At 28.7% G+C, this 20,102-nt stretch overlaps 1 protein-coding gene across 2 annotated transcripts in view; it reads left to right on the top strand.

The window, feature by feature from the left end:
- The window catches only part of LOC145277006 (transportin-3-like), a 188,680-nt gene that overhangs the window by 128,561 nt on the left and 40,017 nt on the right, over positions 1-20,102 (top strand). For both annotated transcript variants that reach the window (XM_080128603.1, XM_080128602.1), the window contains exons 9-16: positions 439-513; positions 1,879-1,979; positions 7,642-7,717; positions 10,082-10,144; positions 10,938-11,084; positions 12,233-12,340; positions 13,503-13,600; positions 16,604-16,740. In XM_080128603.1, the coding sequence (XP_079984729.1) occupies positions 439-513; positions 1,879-1,979; positions 7,642-7,717; positions 10,082-10,144; positions 10,938-11,084; positions 12,233-12,340; positions 13,503-13,600; positions 16,604-16,740 (805 nt within the window). The remainder of the gene's footprint in view (positions 1-438; positions 514-1,878; positions 1,980-7,641; positions 7,718-10,081; positions 10,145-10,937; positions 11,085-12,232; positions 12,341-13,502; positions 13,601-16,603; positions 16,741-20,102) is intronic.

Raw genomic sequence — 20,102 nt, 5'->3', positions numbered from 1 at the left:
CCACTTTATTTTAATTTTCAATCAAATATGTAATTTTTTTTTTTTTTTTTTTTTTTTTTTTTTTTCAACAATTGCCTGTAATTTTACACTTTTTGTGGGTTTGCCACTTTAAGCCGGATTAGTGCTAGGGTTAAGAAAATTAGGAGGGTAATTTTACCACTCAGCCTCAAAGATTTATGGTAGAGTAAGTACTTTTTTCTTTTCTTTTTTTTTTTAACATTAAACCCACTAAAAAAAAAAAATCAAAAGCACATTTTAAAGTTTATATTGCTTCTAAGCTTATCTTGAAAATAAATTAAAACATAAAATTTACATCTATTTATCATGAGTGAAGTTTACCCCACAAAAAATTGCTGACTTCTGACTTTCTGTAGCTACTTTTTTAAGTTTTCAGTCTTCATACAAGCAAACAAATGTTTAATCTTTTTTGTTTTTCAGTCAGTAAAAGACTGTCCTTCCAATCTTCACGAGGCTGCTTCAGATTGTATATGTTCTGCTTTGTGCAGTGTAGAGGTATGTCTACACCACTTTTTTCATTTCATTCACTATTAAACAAATGAAATTTAACATCTTCCTCTTCACTTCTATCTTATTCCATATGTTCATTTTTTTATTTATTTATTTTTTTTCATCCAAATTTAAAATAAATATTTATGGATATTTTCATCTTAAACTCAAATTTTATATCGTAGAAAAAAAACAAAAACATTTAATGTTTTTTTTTCTGTTTTAAAGTGAAAAACATTATTTTTTCATTTACACAGCTCTTTTGTATAAATAATTAGAATTGGGATGATTAATCGGGAATCAAAAATAGGAACATTTTAGGGTATCGGAATTGGAAAAATTTGTATTTATGTTTCGATGTCAAAAATGATTCTTTTAATTGTCTATTTTATTTAATTTTGTTAAAAACAAAATCTTCCAGTGTTGTTAGCAATTTTTAAAATGAATAAATATTTAGTGATTTTAAACAACCGGTAAAACTAAAATCTAGACTATCCTACATAAGTGTTTTTTGTTTTTGTTTATTTTTTTGTTTTTTACATTTGAGAAAATATCTGCACATTTAACATGTTTTTGTGGTAATCAGAGAATAAAATAGTTAAACATTTAGAGATTTGTAAAGAATCGGAATTTGGAATTTAGTATGGTATCGGTAATTGTATTAGAATCTGGAAAAATATTGGAATCATTCCATCACTATAAATAATGTTTATTTGTCTTTTTTTTTTTTTCTTTATAAAAGAATCTTCTAGGTCCGTTTATTTATAATTTGTATATGTTTGAAATCTGCACTATATTTAGAAAGTGTAAAATAGACGCAACGTTATTTTATATTGATGAATGAACTTTTACTAAAGGTGGAGAATACTTAAGACGAAATTATAAACCAAAAGTTTAATGTGTTGAAATTATTAATTAATTTTTTGATTTCATAATTTTATTTCTATGAAAATTGGGTTAACAAATAATATCAAAATGGCCATTGAGATGTTGAGTTCATGCCAGAAAAGAGAAAAATTTTTCTTTTTAATGACTTATCCTATTATTAACTCTAAGCCTGAATGACAACCTTCTCAGACTTAGGGTTAGTTGTAGGGTAAATAATTATTTAAAAAAATTTTTTTTACTATCTTTTAACATGAAAGAAAATATAAATGGTTATCTTTATTTTATGTGTCGCAAAGACAGTTTCAAATGAAATAAAATTTTGAAAGAAAAAATATTTGAGTTTATGTTAAAAGTGTACTGGTCAGAAGATAATTAAATTATATTTCGTTTAGTAGATTGCTTAAGATTTGTAGACTTAATTATTCTTCATTTTTAAAAAATGCTTTTAAAAGTATGTTTGCAATTGTTTCTTTATAATTTCAGGAATTAGGAAGAAATCTTGAGCTTGCGGAAGCATTATTTCGTGGTGTTTTAACTCTGCAGGAAGCTTATCATATATCTGTGGCACAAGAGGATACGGATAAGTAAGTTTTAGATCTTTCTGCTTTTATTTCATTTTATTTTTTTACATAAATTAATTATGCATGCACAATTTTAATGAATTAATCATAGAATTAAAAAATGATTAATTCATGTCTACTATCAATCTTTCCATTGCTGTCTTCTATAGTTCTAAAAAAGGTATTTTTAAAATGAGAAAATATTTACATTAAAATAGTTCCTAGGAATTTTAACTTGGAAAATGAATTTGATAAAAATAAACACGGATACTGCATGACAGATCAGACGATGGTTGTGTGGTAATACATGTTGATCACATCATTTAGATGAGGAAATGTTTTTTTGAGAGACACGTAGAAATTAGTCAATTGGCAGTCAGAGTTGGGAAACACGGTCAGCAGTCAGAAGGAGAGAGACAGTCCACTGACCATAATGGCTCTGAGCAGGGAAGACTGTTAGAAAATGTTGATAGTTAAGATGTAAAAATCTAAAACCAGTATTCCAGTGGGAAAACCTCGGTAAATAAAGTTGCTGTAAATACAATGAAGCCTTTGGTTCATACGAATCTTCATTTGCAGTTTTTCTAAGGATCTGTCAAATCAAGATCAACCCAGATGGATAAGGTATGTTTCCCTATTGGCTGATATCATCCCCCCCCCACCAAGAGAACTTTATCTGTTTCATGTTATTGTGAAGATCGTCTATCATAAATGTTATGTTCTGTTTATACACTCCTCACCAAATGATCAGATATACACTTCAAATATATATATATATATATATATATATATATATATATATATATATATATACACATCTTGGAGACAAATTTATCACACATTAAACAGAAAATAGACACTTTCATATGTACTTGTGAATATATGAACACGTTATATAGACGACTATGCAACAGGACCAGTGGTGCAAATAGATAAAAGTGCTAGGTAATAATCAATTCTAAATGACAGTCTTCTAGAGGTTGAAGGTTCAATCTTTACTACAGGCAATGCTAGTAATATTATTTCAAATTATTTAAGACTACACAGTCATGACTGATGAAATGAGAACAAGCTACCCCCATGGATTAAATAACATTCCCTTCTAAATTCTGTCTGTTCTCCAGTTTGATGAAGGTTACATCATATGAAACATTGTGAGAATCATATCCATAATGAGAAGAGTAGTGCAAATAATACTAAGGTGGAAGATTGGTTTTCGTTATGTATTGCTAATAGAATGTTTGGTGCTTATATAGTATTGGATGATAGTGAAAATAAGTTGCAAGTGAAAATTGCAGTTCCAAATAAATTATCAGGAAAACTTTTGATATCATGTGTATCAGGCAAAAATAGGTATCTCCACCAAAAGTTTTTTCAAAATTATTGTCTAAAATTTTTAATTAAACATAAAAAAACAGTTTTATCATATTTTTCTGATTCACCACTGATAAGAACGGGCATCCTGTAAAGCAAGGGTAGATGAGTCGGTCTAATAATTAATGGCAGATCATCAAACTATGACAACTAATTTTTATTTTCAATTACCCAGCTTTGCCCAGTTGTAAAATACACTTAAATATATTTTAATTTATGCAGATTTCATATATATATATATATATATATATATATAGTCATCCACATACAGTACTGTTTCACAGCTCATCAATGCGGCTAGACAGCTAGGATTGAAACCCGACCGCCTGTATGACGGTCAAGGCTCCTAACCATTACGGTATCGGCGGCTGCTATGCGAGTCGTGAGTTTAACAATGCTTTGACATTGTCCAAAATACCTAAGCTCGATTTTGTTTTTAAAATATAATTATCCACTGACACGTGGTTCGTCTACGACTCATCAGAGTGGCTGAATCTAGCAAGATTCGAAATCGGGACCCCCCCCCCACGGTAATGAGCCTAACCTCTTTATCCGCTGGTCCATTCTCACCGGCTGTTTTGATTTATCGCGATTTGCTTATGTTATTTGTTTTTGCGATACGTTTTGGAATGAATTCAATTATTTATGAAAGTGCATTTTTACCTACTGTCAATTCTTCATCGATTATTATATATTGTGCATTGTACCCAATGTATAGTAGTGATTTCAAAAGTAAAAAAAAATTTGAGTGCCATCAGCTAGAATCAAAACCAAAACTTTTGAATTCTTGATAAAAGTATTTATTACAAGATGCAAGCAAGGACACCCGAACTGTCCATAGAGTTAGAATTATTAAGACAAGCAAGGATGCCCGAATGGTCCGCAGAGTTTCTTGAATAAGCGTATCTAGAATAAGCTTCTACTCCATAATTTTTTTTCTAATTTTTGGTGAGTATACTTAGTTTTTCATAATATGTAAGTATATCAAAGCAGTTTTACTTGGAATGTGATTTTAACTTATGCTCAATTCTACATAAGCACCAAATATTTCTTTATGATATACCACAATTTTATAACTTAATATTGACTCTACCATATCTTCTCTCTAAGTTTCATACACAACAATAAACTCCATCTGAATCCTTTGGATTTGATGTTTGAGAACTACCTCACAAAAATTTTTAAATTGTATTAAAAAAAAAAAGTTAGGAATGAAAACAACTATTACTATTATTTCTCAAGTTGTACCAACTTAAGAAAATTCAGTTCTTATTTATTTCAACTTTTGAATATAAAATTTTGTGTACACCAAAAATTACAGAAAATTATGTAATGGAATTTTAATATTGATTTACCATTTGTAGTTCACAAACTTCAAATGATGAACTAATGTATCGTCTTTATTTTAGATGAGCAGTTGCCTTGCCTGGTCATGAAATACATTTAAATATATTTTGATTAATGCAAATTTTGTATTCATTATTACAGAATATTGAACATTATACATATATGTTTATAGTACTGATTTAAAAAAAAAAAAAAAAAAAAAATTACTTGGATGCCATCAGCTAGAAGTGAAACCAAAACATTTAGCGCTCTAGCTGCATTCACTACTGTTTGAGCTAACTCAACAGATAAATTATAAAAATTAAATCACTTTTAGTTTTATACAAGCACAAACTAATAGAAATATTGGCGAGTTCTGTATACGTTATCCATCCATCCAAACAAAAATTTTATTCATTATAAACCATCCTTGGTGTATGATTACTATTATCTGTTAATTTCAGTGTTGTGTGATCAATAGTTTAAGAGTTTATCGGTTTAATATTTACATTCACACATACATGCACATCTACTGTTTTATTGGTACCCTGACAAAGGAGGGATTGGACCTAGTAATTCACTCGCGTTCATTTGTTTGCACTATTTTCGATAACCATGCATTGGATATCTTTGAAATTTTGCACCAACTTTAGTCATGGTGAAAGTAAATTTTTGCCAGAATGAAATTTCCGGGATAACTCTGGTTACCCCACTAGGGGACATTATAAGGTAAAAATTGCCCCAGATTGTTTATCCGTTCATTTATTCGCTCTTTTCTCAATCACAACTTGGATTTTTTTGCACAAACATTGGTTCTCGTGAAAGTAAATTTTTCACTCATGGAGGGGGACCCCGCATGCTCGGCTTCTTTATATAGTAGAGAGATAATCTACGACACACTGGGTTGACATGAATGTTATTCGATTTGTGAACTCCAAATAGTAAATGGATTTTATTTTTATTCTAATTCTCTTCTTTTATATAATTTTTAGTATACATATTTATTTTTAGTATACTTATTTATTTTTAGTATACACATTTATTTTTAGTATACATATTTATTTTTAGTATACATATTTATTTTTAGTATACATATTTATTTTTAGTATACATATTTATTTTTAGTATACATATTTATTTTTAGTATACATATTTATTTTTAGTATACATATTTATTTTTAGTATACACATTTATTTTTAGTATACATATTTATTTTTAGTATACATATTTATTTTTAGTATACATATTTATTTTTAGTATACATATTTATTTTTAGTATACATATTTATTTTTAGTATACATATTTATTTTTAGTATACATATTTATTTTTAGTATACATATTTATTTTTAGTATACATATTTATTTTTAGTATACACATTTATTTTTAGTATACATATTTATTTTTAGTATACATATTTATTTTTAGTATACATATTTATTTTTAGTATACATATTTATTTTTAGTATACATATTTATTTTTAGTATACATATTTATTTTTAGTATACATATTTATTTTTAGTATACACATTTATTTTTAGTATACATATTTATTTTTAGTATACATATTTATTTTTAGTATACATATTTATTTTTAGTATACATATTTATTTTTAGTATACATATTTATTTTTAGTATACATATTTATTTTTAGTATACATATTTATTTTTAGTATACATATTTATTTTTAGTATACATATTTATTTTTAGTATACATAATTATTTTCAGTATACATTTATTTTTAGTATACTTATTTATTTTTAGTATACATATTTATTTTTAGTACACATTTATTTTTAGTACACATTTATTTTTAGTATACATATTTATTTTTAGTGTACATATTTATTTTTAGTATACATATTTATTTTTAGTATACATTTATTTTTAGTATACATATTTATTTTTAGTATACATTTATTTTTAGTATACATTTATTTTTAGTATACATTTATTTTTAGTATACATTTATTTTTAGTATACATTTATTTTTAGTATACATTTATTTTTAGTATACTTATTTATTTTTAGTATACTTATTTATTTTTAGTATACATTTATTTTTAGTATACTTATTTATTTTTAGTATACTTATTTATTTTTAGTATACATATTTATTTTTAGTATACATATTTATTTTTAGTATACATTTATTTTTAGTACACATTTATTTTTAGTATACATATTTATTTTTAGTATACACATTTATTTTTAGTATACACATTTATTTTTAGTATACACATTTATTTTTAGTATACACATTTATTTTTAGTATACACATTTATTTTTAGTATACTTATTTATTTTCAGTATACATTTATTTTTAGTATACATATTTATTTTTAGTACACATTTATTTTTAGTATACATATTTATTTTTAGTATACATATTTATTTTTAGTATACATATTTATTTTTAGTATACATTTATTTTTAGTATACATTTATTTTTAGTATACATATTTATTTTTAGTATACATATTTATTTTTAGTATACATTTATTTTTAGTATACATTTATTTTTAGTATACATATTTATTTTTAGTATACATTTATTTTTAGTATACTTATTTATTTTTAGTATACTTATTTATTTTTAGTATACTTATTTATTTTTAGTATACTTATTTATTTTTAGTATACATATTTATTTTTAGTATACATTTATTTTTAGTATACATTTATTTTCAGTACACATTTATTTTTAGTATACACATTTATTTTTAGTATACACATTTATTTTTAGTATACACATTTATTTTTAGTATACATATTTATTTTTGTATACATTTATTTTTAGTATACATATTTATTTTTAGTATACATATTTATTTTTCAGTGTAAATAAATATAATTTTTCTTTTTGAACTACCATATTTCACTTAGACATCAATATGACTTAGCAACAGAAATTATCTAAATGTATAAAAAAATTTTGTTATATTGTTAATATTAATTGAAAATTTTTTTTTTTTTTGCAGAACAATCAACTATTGTAGGATTTTTGCAGAAATGGCAGAATCATTTTTACCAGCGATAATTTCTACTCCAACTCAGGTAAAAATGCATTTAATTAAAACGTTATTACAATTTAATTAAAATGAAATTTCAGGTGTTAACTTTGTACTCCTGAATGTTAATACTAAAATGGTGCTGTCTGGTTAAGGATTTTTAAAATACAGGGTGTCCAAAAAGTTTTTAGACAATTTTACTGTGGCAAAAAAAAATCTTGTTTGCAATTAGATTTTTATGGGTGACTTTCATTTGCATATGAGAACAATTACTTTAAGAAGGACAATTTTATAATTTTCTTTTTCAAAATATCCAAACAGTTTAGAAAAGAGACAAACTTCTCTCTTCTTTACTACATTTCATTTCAGACATGCTGGCTGTGATATATATTTTTAATCAGTAAGTTGACTTGAAATGGAATTTTCCATTCTCTGTTCAATTTTAACCTTATGTGGAAAATACCGTTCTTAACATTATTTTTATATACTGGCATCTGAATATTGCTACAGTCTTTATTTTGATTGATTTATTTATAAGCTTGAATTCATCCCAAAACAACTGGTTGGCCCTGTCGGTGAGGCATTAGAATACACCGACTGCCCTCCTGCAGAGGATAAAAAGTCCCTCAATGGGGGTCCTGGATATGACCTTAAACTATATCCAGTGGTGAGGCCCCAGCTTGCGGGCTTTGGGGAGTGTGGAGCCACCCTTTAATTACCATTGCTCCCAGGTCCACTCTGACCCAGAGTGGTAGTACCTGTTAGGGTTCCAACTATGGGTTAAATAGAAACCGACTTGAAAACAACAAATATATTCTATTAAAAAATTTTTCTTCCGAATCTTTGGATTTGGCATTAAATAACCCGAAAAGGGTTGATATGCCGTAAAACAAAAACAACCAACAAAATCAACTGGTGCTATCTAATCAGGTTGTCTGAAGATACTGGTTTCCTGACCTAAAATGCACCAAATAATAATGTTAGTATTTTTTCTTTTTTTTTTTTTTTCTACTAATTTTCTGTAATTTTTAGTGTTCACTAATATTTTTTCAGTGATAAGTGTATTCATAAGTTTTCCTGTTATTTTGAATTACCATATATTTCACTTATAAATAGGAACAAAATTTTCCATCAAACTTTGGGTATAACTGGAGAGGTAATATTTCACTTGAGCGTCATAACTCAATCATGTTCTGCAAATTCAAAAACGAAAATAACAATTTTCCTCTACAAAGCAACCAAACATCATGAATAAATAATTGAATATTATTAAGAATTTGAAGCATGAAATCTTTTTCCAAAATTAATGGATTCAGCATTAAATAACCTAAAAAGGGTTTATATGCCAGAAAAACAAAACAACCAAATTCCCCTAAACAAGGCAGAATGTCAGTGAGACGTTTAGGTTATTATGAATTAGGGGCCATATTTATAGCAGCACCCTAAATGATGAATTGTGCAGCAAAATGTTTAACATTACATTTAAATTGCTGCATGTCAATAGAGTCAGGTGAGCAGGGAGAATTCCATTGTGAGCAGTTTTTAAAAAGAAACTAACGTAGAAAGCCTTCCAGCATCTGAGAATATCTACAGTAGTGTAGGGGGGGGGGGACATAATTATCCATATTTGCCAGAATTATTTAAAATATACCCCATGGATTAAATAAATGATTAACATAAAGAAGACCAAAGAACATGGTCAAAGCGTTGTGGTAAAAAATTTTCTTAACTGAACATGACAATGAAAATGCCTTTAACGAATTTTATCTAAAAACTAAATCAGGCTTATTGAGGCATCCGTATCTATATAAATTCTATTATTTTTGTGGAAAGTAATCAAGTGTTCTGATCACTGAAGCCTGGGTTTGATCCTTGCCAACCTAGTGTTTTATCATTTAATGGGTGATAAGTTAGTGTCTGTTTAATTGTTAAAGTAAAATTGTGTTTACACATAAATGGTTCTCTTCTGTACTGATTTTTTTAAATTGTCAGAGGCATTCCTAAAGTAATGCATTCTATTTTTTATTCCATCCAGTTGAATCACAGGGGATTGCAAATTGCATTGTTATGATGACTGAACTTATGCGTCCATGATATGAAAGTTTCCTCTCTCTATTGCAGATATTGACTGTGTGAGACTCTAAGAAAGTAATCTCTGTCATGTACGTGCACCAGAAGCAGACATGTATCATTGAATTCTTGATAAAAATGCATTGAGAATGGTGACTATATCGAAAAATAAAAACTGGAGCACAAAAGGTTTCTTATTTAAATGGTACCACTCCTGTCTTCATAGCTTATCAACTTTTGGAGTTAAAAAAAATATGTGACTTACTTTTGGAACTACTGATGTTTTGATAATAATGCAAATAATTCTTAACAAAATTTCTTATATTTCTTTTGTTTTTAGGGACTTGGAGATTTCACTTCCTTGGACCTTCTTTTAATTTGTGCAGGGCATCATTTATATGAGGTAAGAGTTTCTTAAACTTTCATAATGCTTATTGTTAATTGCACTTCTGACATGAGTACTAATTTATAAAAACCAAGGAAACTTGCAAAAATATTTGGTCCTATTGAATTCAGAAGAATTTTATTTTGGAAAGTTATAAATTAATAAATTGGGTTAAATCACAAAATAAAATATAAGATTGTTTCTACTTTTTATTTTATCTATACTGAAAATTACTATCTAATTTTTATTCAGATTAGAATTTTCTCATTCTTTCCATCTCTTCTGCATTCATTGTTCCGCTTTTCCCCTGCAACTTAAAAGGAGTGAAGGATCCATTTTATTTTTTTAATAACTTATTTTTTTTTTCTTTATTAATTTTCTTCTAGAAATCTTCCCTCATGGTTAGTAATTAAAAACAAGCTTTTCCATAAAAAAAAAAAGAATTAATTTTAAGGCTTGATTACGTTTTCTTAATGGACAAGGGACACAACTCTGTTATTATGCTCTGTACTATTCTAAACTCTCTGGCTTATAAATTGGGATAGTGATTTAGGTGATTGTTTAAGAAAGCTATGTAAACACACAGCTATCTCCGTACGTACTCTCATCCCCTCTATTATCAATGTATGTGTGTGTGTTCATCATGTATAACTTATATCCCTGTAATTTATCATTATTTAAGGTTACTATATTTGTACAATGTACACTTGGGACGCATTTTCATTTTTATTGTGACTTTTTTTTTTTTCAAAAAGTTAATTTTTTAGTTTTATGCTTTTTATTTTATTTTTACATTTTATTTTCTGAACAGGTGGCTGAAATAACTTTTAGTTTTTGGTATCGATTATCAGAAGAACTGTACCACAAGAATGTTGAGCAAATCAATGAAATATTCCGTCCCTATATTCAAAGATTGATTGTGGCTTTATGTCGTCATTGCCAACTTGAACCAGATCATGTAAGTTAATTTCTTAAAATTATTTATTCTTCAGCTTAAATTTGTCTATTTTGTTCATGAATTTAAAAAAAATGTTTTCATCCCAAATGAGGCATTGCCATTTGGAATGTAAGGAGTTACTATTGGAGTGTTGAGCAGCAAAATGTCTGCTCAAATATTTAAACTTCAGCTGGTTAGTACAAGAGAAAATTCCAAAGTTTAGCAGTGAGGAAAGAAACTATTAAAGTTCAAGGCTTTCCGGTGTTTAGAGACCTCACCAACGAAAGAGTGGGATTTTGCTGTTTCTTGGGTTAGTTGGAGGTGTGCATATGAAGGGCCACAAGTGTGATGTGTTCATTAGAGCAAATTCAATTGAAGTACTTGTAAAACCGACAGATGCAACATTGCAGCAATGCAACAGAAGTTGGAGATTACCATTCTCTTATTTTAATAATGTTGTTTAAATTTGGAATAAAGCACAAGTTATCTCCCTTATGTCTTATCGCTATGACTTAAATTATATAAACAGTAATTGGTCATAACTTTTGGTTTTGAGATGTACTTTTAAATATTTGTGAAAAGTGCAATCTTTCCAGGGGTCATCAGTACTTGTTTATATGGATTTTGATTTTTTTTTTTTTTTTTCATGATTAATACTCTGTTTTTTATTCAGTTTTTTATATTTTCCCCAGCAATGCTAGGACAGGAGTCCTATTAGTGTGTGTGTGTGTGTGTGTATATATATATATATATATATATATATATATATATATATATATATATATGTATGTATGTGAGTGTACACACAGACAAATGCATTTATCACATAAAAATTTTTTTTATGCAAGGATCATCTAAAAAAAGTGTATATTAAGAAATTTCCTATCTTAACTAAGAATTATCAAAATAATATTTAGAAGTTTCCAAAACTATTAAGTCAAAGAAATTAACGCATGTAATTACGTTAAATGGTTTTTATTTTCACCATTATTTTTCAATTTGATATTTTTAAAATGTTTTCCACTACCATAAAAAAAGCAAAAGAAACTTATCAAACTACAAAATTTGATAACATATAGTTTCTTTTGTTTTGTTTTTTTGTTTCTTTTTTTCCCCCAGCCTTTACAGTTTTAATGAATTCTGTTTTCATTTTTTATTTTTCCTCCCAGGAAGGTATTCCTGACGAGAGTTCCGATTTTGGTGAATTCCGAGGAAGAGTTTCAGAACTAACAAAAGACATTATATTTATTGTTGGATCGTCTACTTGTTTCAACCAGGTGAGTTTTCAAATTTTTTTTCAATATTTTTTTTTTTTCTAAGCCAATAATTGTCTATCACAAAAAAATGTCAAGAATTTAAATTTCAACACAGAAAACCAAAATTTGTAAGATCTTGACTACCTAAAAGCATCTTGATTATATATTCCAACCAGTGTTGCTCAGGAGTTTTTTTGGTCCTTGTTAAGATACTGTTGACAGACCGATTTGTTAAAAATGTCGTTTTAAGCAAAAACAATATTATGTACTTAATTGTCATGCTGAAAGTAGTAATATATCCAAAAATTTAAAAAAAATCGATGAAATTTATTTCTAGTTATAAAAGTAATTTTTATGGAAAATTGGATAAAATCACATTTTTCTTAGATGCTATAAAGTAGACAGTAAGAGTCTACACGCAGGGGACATAACTCCAAAACGAATATTTTAGATTACTTGTTCATGACTGCAATATTTGTTGTTTATAGCGATAGACTTTTTTTACCAAAAACACAGTAGCAGTTGTTTTACTCAATGAGTTTTCATAATTTTTGGATATATTACTGTTTTCCACATGATACTCAAAGAAGTAATATTGTTTTTGTTAAAAAATAATTTATTTGTCGACTATATCTTAACAAGTACCATTGTTTCTTTTTGATTTGTTTTGCTTTTGATTCATTTCTTTTAAAAAAAATATTTACATTTTTATAAAGTTAATACAATGAAAGACTCTTATTAAAAATGCTTTGCAATAAAATTGATACAATCTCGTACAAAGTGTTCAAATTTAAATCCCATTAATACTTTCAAGATTTTCTTTCCTTTTCTAATGAGTTATAAAATAATGTGTAAAAAGTGCTGTTACATGTCAATTTAAACAGTGCTCAATACATAAGTAGAGCTAAATAGTTATGAAAATATGTATATAGTAATTAAGCTGCAGAATTTTCTGCATTTCCTCTTTATAAGGACAATGCATGGAATTGATCTTACTATGTTTTATATAAACACATGTAATTAAGTTTACTCAGTAACCAATAAAATTCTGTTTTTGATCCTGTTTTCACTAGCCAATAGTTGGGCTTTTATCAAACAAACATCAGCTGACTTCTATTTCTCTTCTCCTTTGTTAATTTTTTGAGGAGGGTAGGTCATATATGTATATATTTTTAATTTGTAGATGTTTGAAACTCTTCAGGCTCAAACCGTGAGCACATCTTGGGATATCTGTGAAGCTGCACTTTTTCTAATGGCTGCTGTTGCAAAAAACATTACATCGTAAGTTTTTTTCTTTTCTGTGTTTTTTCTGTTTTTCGTTGTTTTCCTTTTCTGGTTTTTTTCTTTTCTGTTTTTTGTTTTTCTTTTCTGTTTTTTGTTTTTCTTTTCTGTTTTTTGTTTTTCTTTTCTGTTTTTTGTTTTTCTTTTCTGTTTTTTTTTTTGTTTTTCTTTTCTGTTTTTTCCCCTTTTCTGTTTTTTTTTTCTTCTTTTCTGTTTTTCTTTTTTTTTTCTGTTTTTCTTTTTGTTTTTCTTTTCTGTTCCCCCCCCCCTGTTTTTTGTTTTTCTTTTCTGTTTTTTCTTTTTCTGTTTTCTGTCTTTTCCTATCTTTGTCTTTTCCTATCTTTGTCTTTTCTGTTTTTCTGTTTTGATCTCTATCTGTTTTTCTGTTTTGATCTCTCTGTTTTTCTGTTTTGATCTCTATCTGTTTTTCTGTTTTTTATCTCTTTCTGTTTTTTATCTCTTTCTGTTTTTTTATCTCTTTCTGTTTTTTATCTCTTTCTGTTTTTTTATCTCTTTCTGTTTTTTATCTCTTTCTGTTTTTTATCTCTTTCTGTTTTTTATCCTGATCTGGTTTTCTGTTTTTTATCCTGATCTGGTTTTCTGTTTTTTATCCTGATCTGGTTTTCTGTTTTTTATCCTGATTTGGTTTTCTGTTTTTATCCTGATTTGGTTTTCTGGGGTTTTTCTTCTCGATCTGGTTTTCTGGGGTTTTTCTTCTCGATCTGGTTTTCTGGAGTTTTTCTTCTCGATCTGGTTTTCTGGGGTTTTTCTTCTCGATCTGGTTTTCTGGGGTTTTTCTTCTCGATCTGGTTTTCTGGGGTTTTTCTTCTCGATCTGGTTTTCTGGGGTTTTTCTTCTCGATCTGGTTTTCTGGGGTTTTTCTTCTCGATCTGGTTTTCTGGGGTTTTTCTTCTCGATCTGGTTTTCTGGGGTTTTTCTTCTCGATCTGGTTTTCTGGGGTTTTTCTTCTCGATCTGGTTTTCTGGGGTTTTTCTTCTCGATCTGGTTTTCTGGGGTTTTTCTTCTCGATCTGGTTTTCTGGGGTTTTTCTTCTCGATCTGGTTTTCTGGGGTTTTTCTTCTCGATCTGGTTTTCTGGGGTTTTTCTTCTCGATCTGGTTTTCTGGGGTTTTTCTTCTCGATCTGGTTTTCTGGGGTTTTTCTTCTCGATCTGGTTTTCTGGGGTTTTTCTTCTCGATCTGGTTTTCTGGGGTTTTTCTTCTCGATCTGGTTTTCTGGGGTTTTTCTTCTCGATCTGGTTTTCTGGGGTTTTTCTTCTCGATCTGGTTTTCTGGGGTTTTTCTTCTCGATCTGGTTTTCTGGGGTTTTTCTTCTCGATCTGGTTTTCTGGGGTTTTTCTTCTCGATCTGGTTTTCTGGGGTTTTTCTTCTCGATCTGGTTTTCTGGGGTTTTTCTTCTCGATCTGGTTTTCTGGGGTTTTTCTTCTCGATCTGGTTTTCTGGGGTTTTTCTTCTCGATCTGGTTTTCTGGGGTTTTTCTTCTCGATCTGGTTTTCTGGGGTTTTTCTTCTCGATCTGGTTTTCTGGGGTTTTTCTTCTCGATCTGGTTTTCTGGGGTTTTTCTTCTCGACCTGGTTTTGTTTTTTTTTCTTCTCGATCTGGTTTTGTTTTTTTTTCTTCTCGATCTGGTTTTTTTTTTTCTTCTCGATCTGGTTTTGTTTTTTTTTCTTCTCGATCTGGTTTTGTTTTTTTTTCTTCTCGATCTGGTTTTGTTTTTTTTTCTTCTCGATCTGGTTTTGTTTTTTTTTCTTCTCGATCTGGTTTTGTTTTTTTTTCTTCTCGATCTGGTTTTGTTTTTTTTTTCTTCTCGATCTGGTTTTGTTTTTTTTTCTTCTCGATCTGGTTTTGTTTTTTTTTCTTCTCGATCTGGTTTTGTTTTTTTTTCTTCTCGATCTGGTTTTGTTTTTTTTTTTCTTCTCGATCTGGTTTTGTTTTTTTTTCTTCTCGATCTGGTTTTGTTTTTTTTCTTCTCGATCTGGTTTTGTTTTTTTTTTCTTCTCGATCTGGTTTTGTTTTTTTTTTCTTCTCGATCTGGTTTTGTTTTTTTTTTCTTCTCGATCTGGTTTTGTTTTTTTTTTCTTCTCGATCTGGTTTTGTTTTTTTTTTCTTCTCGATCTGGTTTTGTTTTTTTTTTCTTCTCGATCTGGTTTTGTTTTTTTTTTCTTCTCGATCTGGTTTTGTTTTTTTTTTCTTCTCGATCTGGTTTTGTTTTTTTTTTCTTCTCGATCTGGTTTTGTTTTTTTTTTCTTCTCGATCTGGTTTTGTTTTTTTTTTCTTCTCGATCTGGTTTTGTTTTTTTTTTCTTCTCGATCTGGTTTTGTTTTTTTTTTCTTCTCGATCTGGTTTTGTTTTTTTTTTCTTCTCGATCTGGTTTTGTTTTTTTTTTCTTCTCGATCTGGTTTTGTTTTTTTTTTCTTCTCGATCTGGTTTTGTTTTTTTTTTCTTCTCGATCTGGTTTTGTTTTTTTTTTCTTCTCGATCTGGTTTTGTTTTTTGTTTTTTTACACTGCTTTCTCTGTTTTTTTTCTACTTTATCTGCGTTTTCTTTTCCTTGATCTGGTTTTTTTTTTTGGTTTTTTTTACTGCTTTTTCTGTTTTTTTTCTTACTGTTTTTATTTACAGCTTTTTTTCTTTGTTTATGTGTTTTTTATTTTTTAGTACTTTTTTTTTCTGTATTGCTATTTTGTTTTTGTTTCGTTTTTTACTGCTTTTCTGTTTTTCGTTTTTTTACTGCTTTTCTATTTTATGTTTTTTACTATTTTTCTGTTTTTGGTGCTTTTTTCTGTTATTTGTTTTTTTTCTGATTTTTTTTTTCTGTTATTTGTTTTTTTCTGTTATTTGTTTTTTTTCTGCTTTAGTTCAAATGATTTCATTAAATTTATATATAGTATTTATATTTGTATATAATTTGTTATGGTTCTGAATTTTGATGTTTTTATTAATTGCTTATCTGTTTCCTTCATCTTCCCCTTGTCTTTTTAACAGAGAAGAAAATAATGTCCCTCAAGTAATTGAAGCAATGCTGTCTCTCCCATCTGATGCACATGTGGCGGTCAAATATACAAGCATTCAACTCATTGGAGAATTATGTGAATGGATTGAAAAACGACCACAACTTCTTGGTAAAAAATAGTTTATCGCATATAATACTTTTAGGCCAGATTTATTTTATTTTTAGGATCCAATCATCATTTTGTTTTTTTTTGTGATACAATTAGAAAATGTATGCAATATAAAAAAAAAATTAAACAAAACAATACAGAATAAGTCAAAATGCCAAACCAAACCAATACAAAATAAATAAAACACTTTAGCAAACAATTGTACCTGCACTTTATCGTAATACTAGCAGGCAGTCTGGCGTTCCCCGGTCATAATATGCGCATAAATATTATATTTTAAATTTATGCAGAAACTGAGATGTGCATGTGAATATTTTTTTCTGAACAGTTCACTTCTTGCAAGTAAAAAAAAAAAAAAAAAATACTCAAGCTGTGACCAAAACCTATAGAAAGTGAATCAATTATGATAACCATTAGACCAGCTTGATAGAATCTTTAAAAAGTATTTTCAAACCTACTTATTCTTAACATAAGGAATATGCTATGTGAACCATTTACGCATCTGCATTCATGGAGCCGTTGACAAATGAAAATTTTCTTATCCCCACATACCAGTTTTTCAATTTTGACCCCTTAGAAGTCCTTTTTTTCCAGATGAAAACAGATGAAAAAATTTTCCACGTGTCTGGATATCCTATATACCAAATTTTGAGTCTATAGATAAAAAATTTGTTTGTGTAGGTTGAAATGTCTTTAACCCTTATCCCTGAGTGGCTTCCGGACCTTGATAAGTGGAGACCACCATGTAAAAAAAACAAAAAACAAAACACACATGCATACATTCTCACTTTTATATATATATATATATATATATATATATAGAAGTTTCAAATAGACAAGATAAACCTGAAAAACTTCTAAACTACAAAAACAAAACAAAAAAAATTCAAAACAAGCAACCAATTACAGTTACATGTTAAGCTGATTAAAACTCCGATGACTACAGTCAAACATCACTACTTTATGCTACTCTCATGATTGTTTTAATAATTCCAAGTGCCTAGTTAAGGGACTCTTTCCCTAAATTGTTCATTTAAAGAACACGGTTGAAATGTGTACATCTGCTGTAATAATCACTGGGAAAAAACAGGAGTCATCATACAAACGGAAGTTAAAAGAATGGCGATTATTTCAGTATATGTGTGCATTTCAAGTGTGTTAAGATTGCACATGTAATCTATAATAGAAATCTCACCTGTCTGTATAAATGTATGTATGTCTACCTAAAACTTTTGACAGAGGCAACAGATTTTCACGAGATTGGTATCATTTTGAAGCTGGACCCTTCGGACATATATAAAAAAATTTACCAAAAACATTAATTCCTTCACCCACAACTGGACAATTTTTCTACAAGGAAGGGTCGCTTTTTTCGCCACTTCTGGTTTGGCGATGAATGCAACGGCAAGGACGTCACACTTTTTTTTTTTTTCACGTTCTTTGTCTTCTTCGCGGTACGGGTTCAAGCCTGCCTGCCTACTAACACTTTTTTTTTTTTTTTTTTTTGCTCAACACACACCTCCGGGCAATGCCGGGCACCCAGAATCGTACTAAATAAACTTTAAATGGTTTCTCATTTAATAATATTTAACAAAAACAAGATGAAACAATATTTATCACCTGACACAATTTTTCATCCTGTTATTTTCAATCTACAAAATTGCAGTTTTACGCCAAATTTTTAGTTTATGTATTTCTATAAACTGTAGTGATTCATACATATTGATATGTTAACACAAATATACTTAAAAATATTTTTTTAATTAATTTTAAAAATGTTTTTCAAGAAAAACTAGTTAAGTTTAACAAAAGTATTGTTTACTTTTTGTTTCAAAATATTGTAAGCTGCATTTTGAACACGTGATAGGAAGTTATGAAATAAATTCAGTGGAATCTAAATCGTAAAATTTCCATTGGAAAAGTAAAAAAAAAAAAATCACTTTCAAGGATAAATAGTCAACAACTGACACCATATTTTATTTATTCATTTTTTTACATAGGCATCACCACTTATCAAGGTCAAGAGGCCGCAGGTTAAAGCGTGTACAATAGAAATTGGACAATATAGTAATCGTTAGTAATGGAAATTCGGTAAATTTGTTAACAAGTGGAACGGCTCATCAAAAACCTGTTTATGTTAGACTTGAAGACAACCATATTGTAGTCAGCTGGAAAGCAGAAAAACGGAAGACAATGCCATAGGTGTGCAGTTTTAAGAAAGAAATTTTGTTCATGGAATCTACGTTTAGGTTTAGGCACAGATAAAGAGTGGGGGGAATTATTGATAGTGTTTTCAGCTAGACGAGTGTTTCTTGTGAAAGTTTGGCGAGGGGGGAACCATAGACTGAAGCTCAGTCGAACACTTTCCATGAAAATAACGATACAGCAGAGACAAACTCGCAACATCTCTTCTGTGAGATAGAGGTTGTAGAGAAGAGAAAAGGATATCTCCTACGAGGCTACAAAGTCTATTTTGAACTCTATCAAGGCAGGACAAGTTATTTCTAGCAGCTCCTGCCCAGATGTGGCAACAGTATTCCATCCTTGGACGTACCTGGCTCTTATATAGATAGAGAATTGCATCAGCAGTGAGATATCTACTGGATCAATAGAAGGATCCCACCATTTTTCCAGCGACCTTGGCAACAGATTTGATGTACCTGTTCCATTTAAGATCAGGAGTAAAGGTCAAGCCCAGAAGCGTGTCAAAACATGAGGTCTCCTCAAGACGAGGGCCATTCATTTCAACTGATGCCAGATGGGGACCAGAACGTTGATGTAAAGAGAGAAGCTTGGTTTTAGATGCATTAAAAGTAACCAGCCACTCCTTTCCCCATTGTACCATATTTGAAATAACTTCTTTTCTCCATGTTGTTGAATTAAAAAATTATAGTAAAATTCTTTAAGGATAATGTTTCTGACAAAACAGCATCAGAAATTTTTGTTCTTGTCCAGAATTCCTCCCCCTCATATCAAGCAAACAAAAAAAAAAATAAAAAATAAAGAAGAATCTGATGTGTGTGCACAGAATGAAATAAAAATATCATATTCCAAAAACCATGTAAATTAATTGATAACATTAATAATTACTTTTTAATTAAAAAAAAGTTGCTGCGGCTTCTTTCTTAAATGTTTTCATCTATTGAAAATATTGTTGGTTCATCAGTTTTCTCTTAATAGTTGCGTAAAGACTACATTTTATATTATTAATGTTATCAACTTTGTTTATAATTCCTCTACAATTATCGTCGTATTTTCATTGTTACAGTAAAAAAAAAAGTCACCGCATCTTTAAAAGTTTCATCCTTTGTATTTTTTAAGGTTAAAGACTATTTTTTAAAAACCTTACCATTTACTTTTTA

Source organism: Euprymna scolopes, chromosome 5, assembly GCF_053919585.1.
Source record: "Euprymna scolopes isolate OS-2025 chromosome 5, ASM5391958v1, whole genome shotgun sequence".
Taxonomy (NCBI): Eukaryota; Metazoa; Mollusca; class Cephalopoda; order Sepiida; family Sepiolidae; genus Euprymna; species Euprymna scolopes.
Note: the sequence above shows the minus strand (reverse complement) of the source record. Positions and strands in the feature narration are given on the sequence as shown.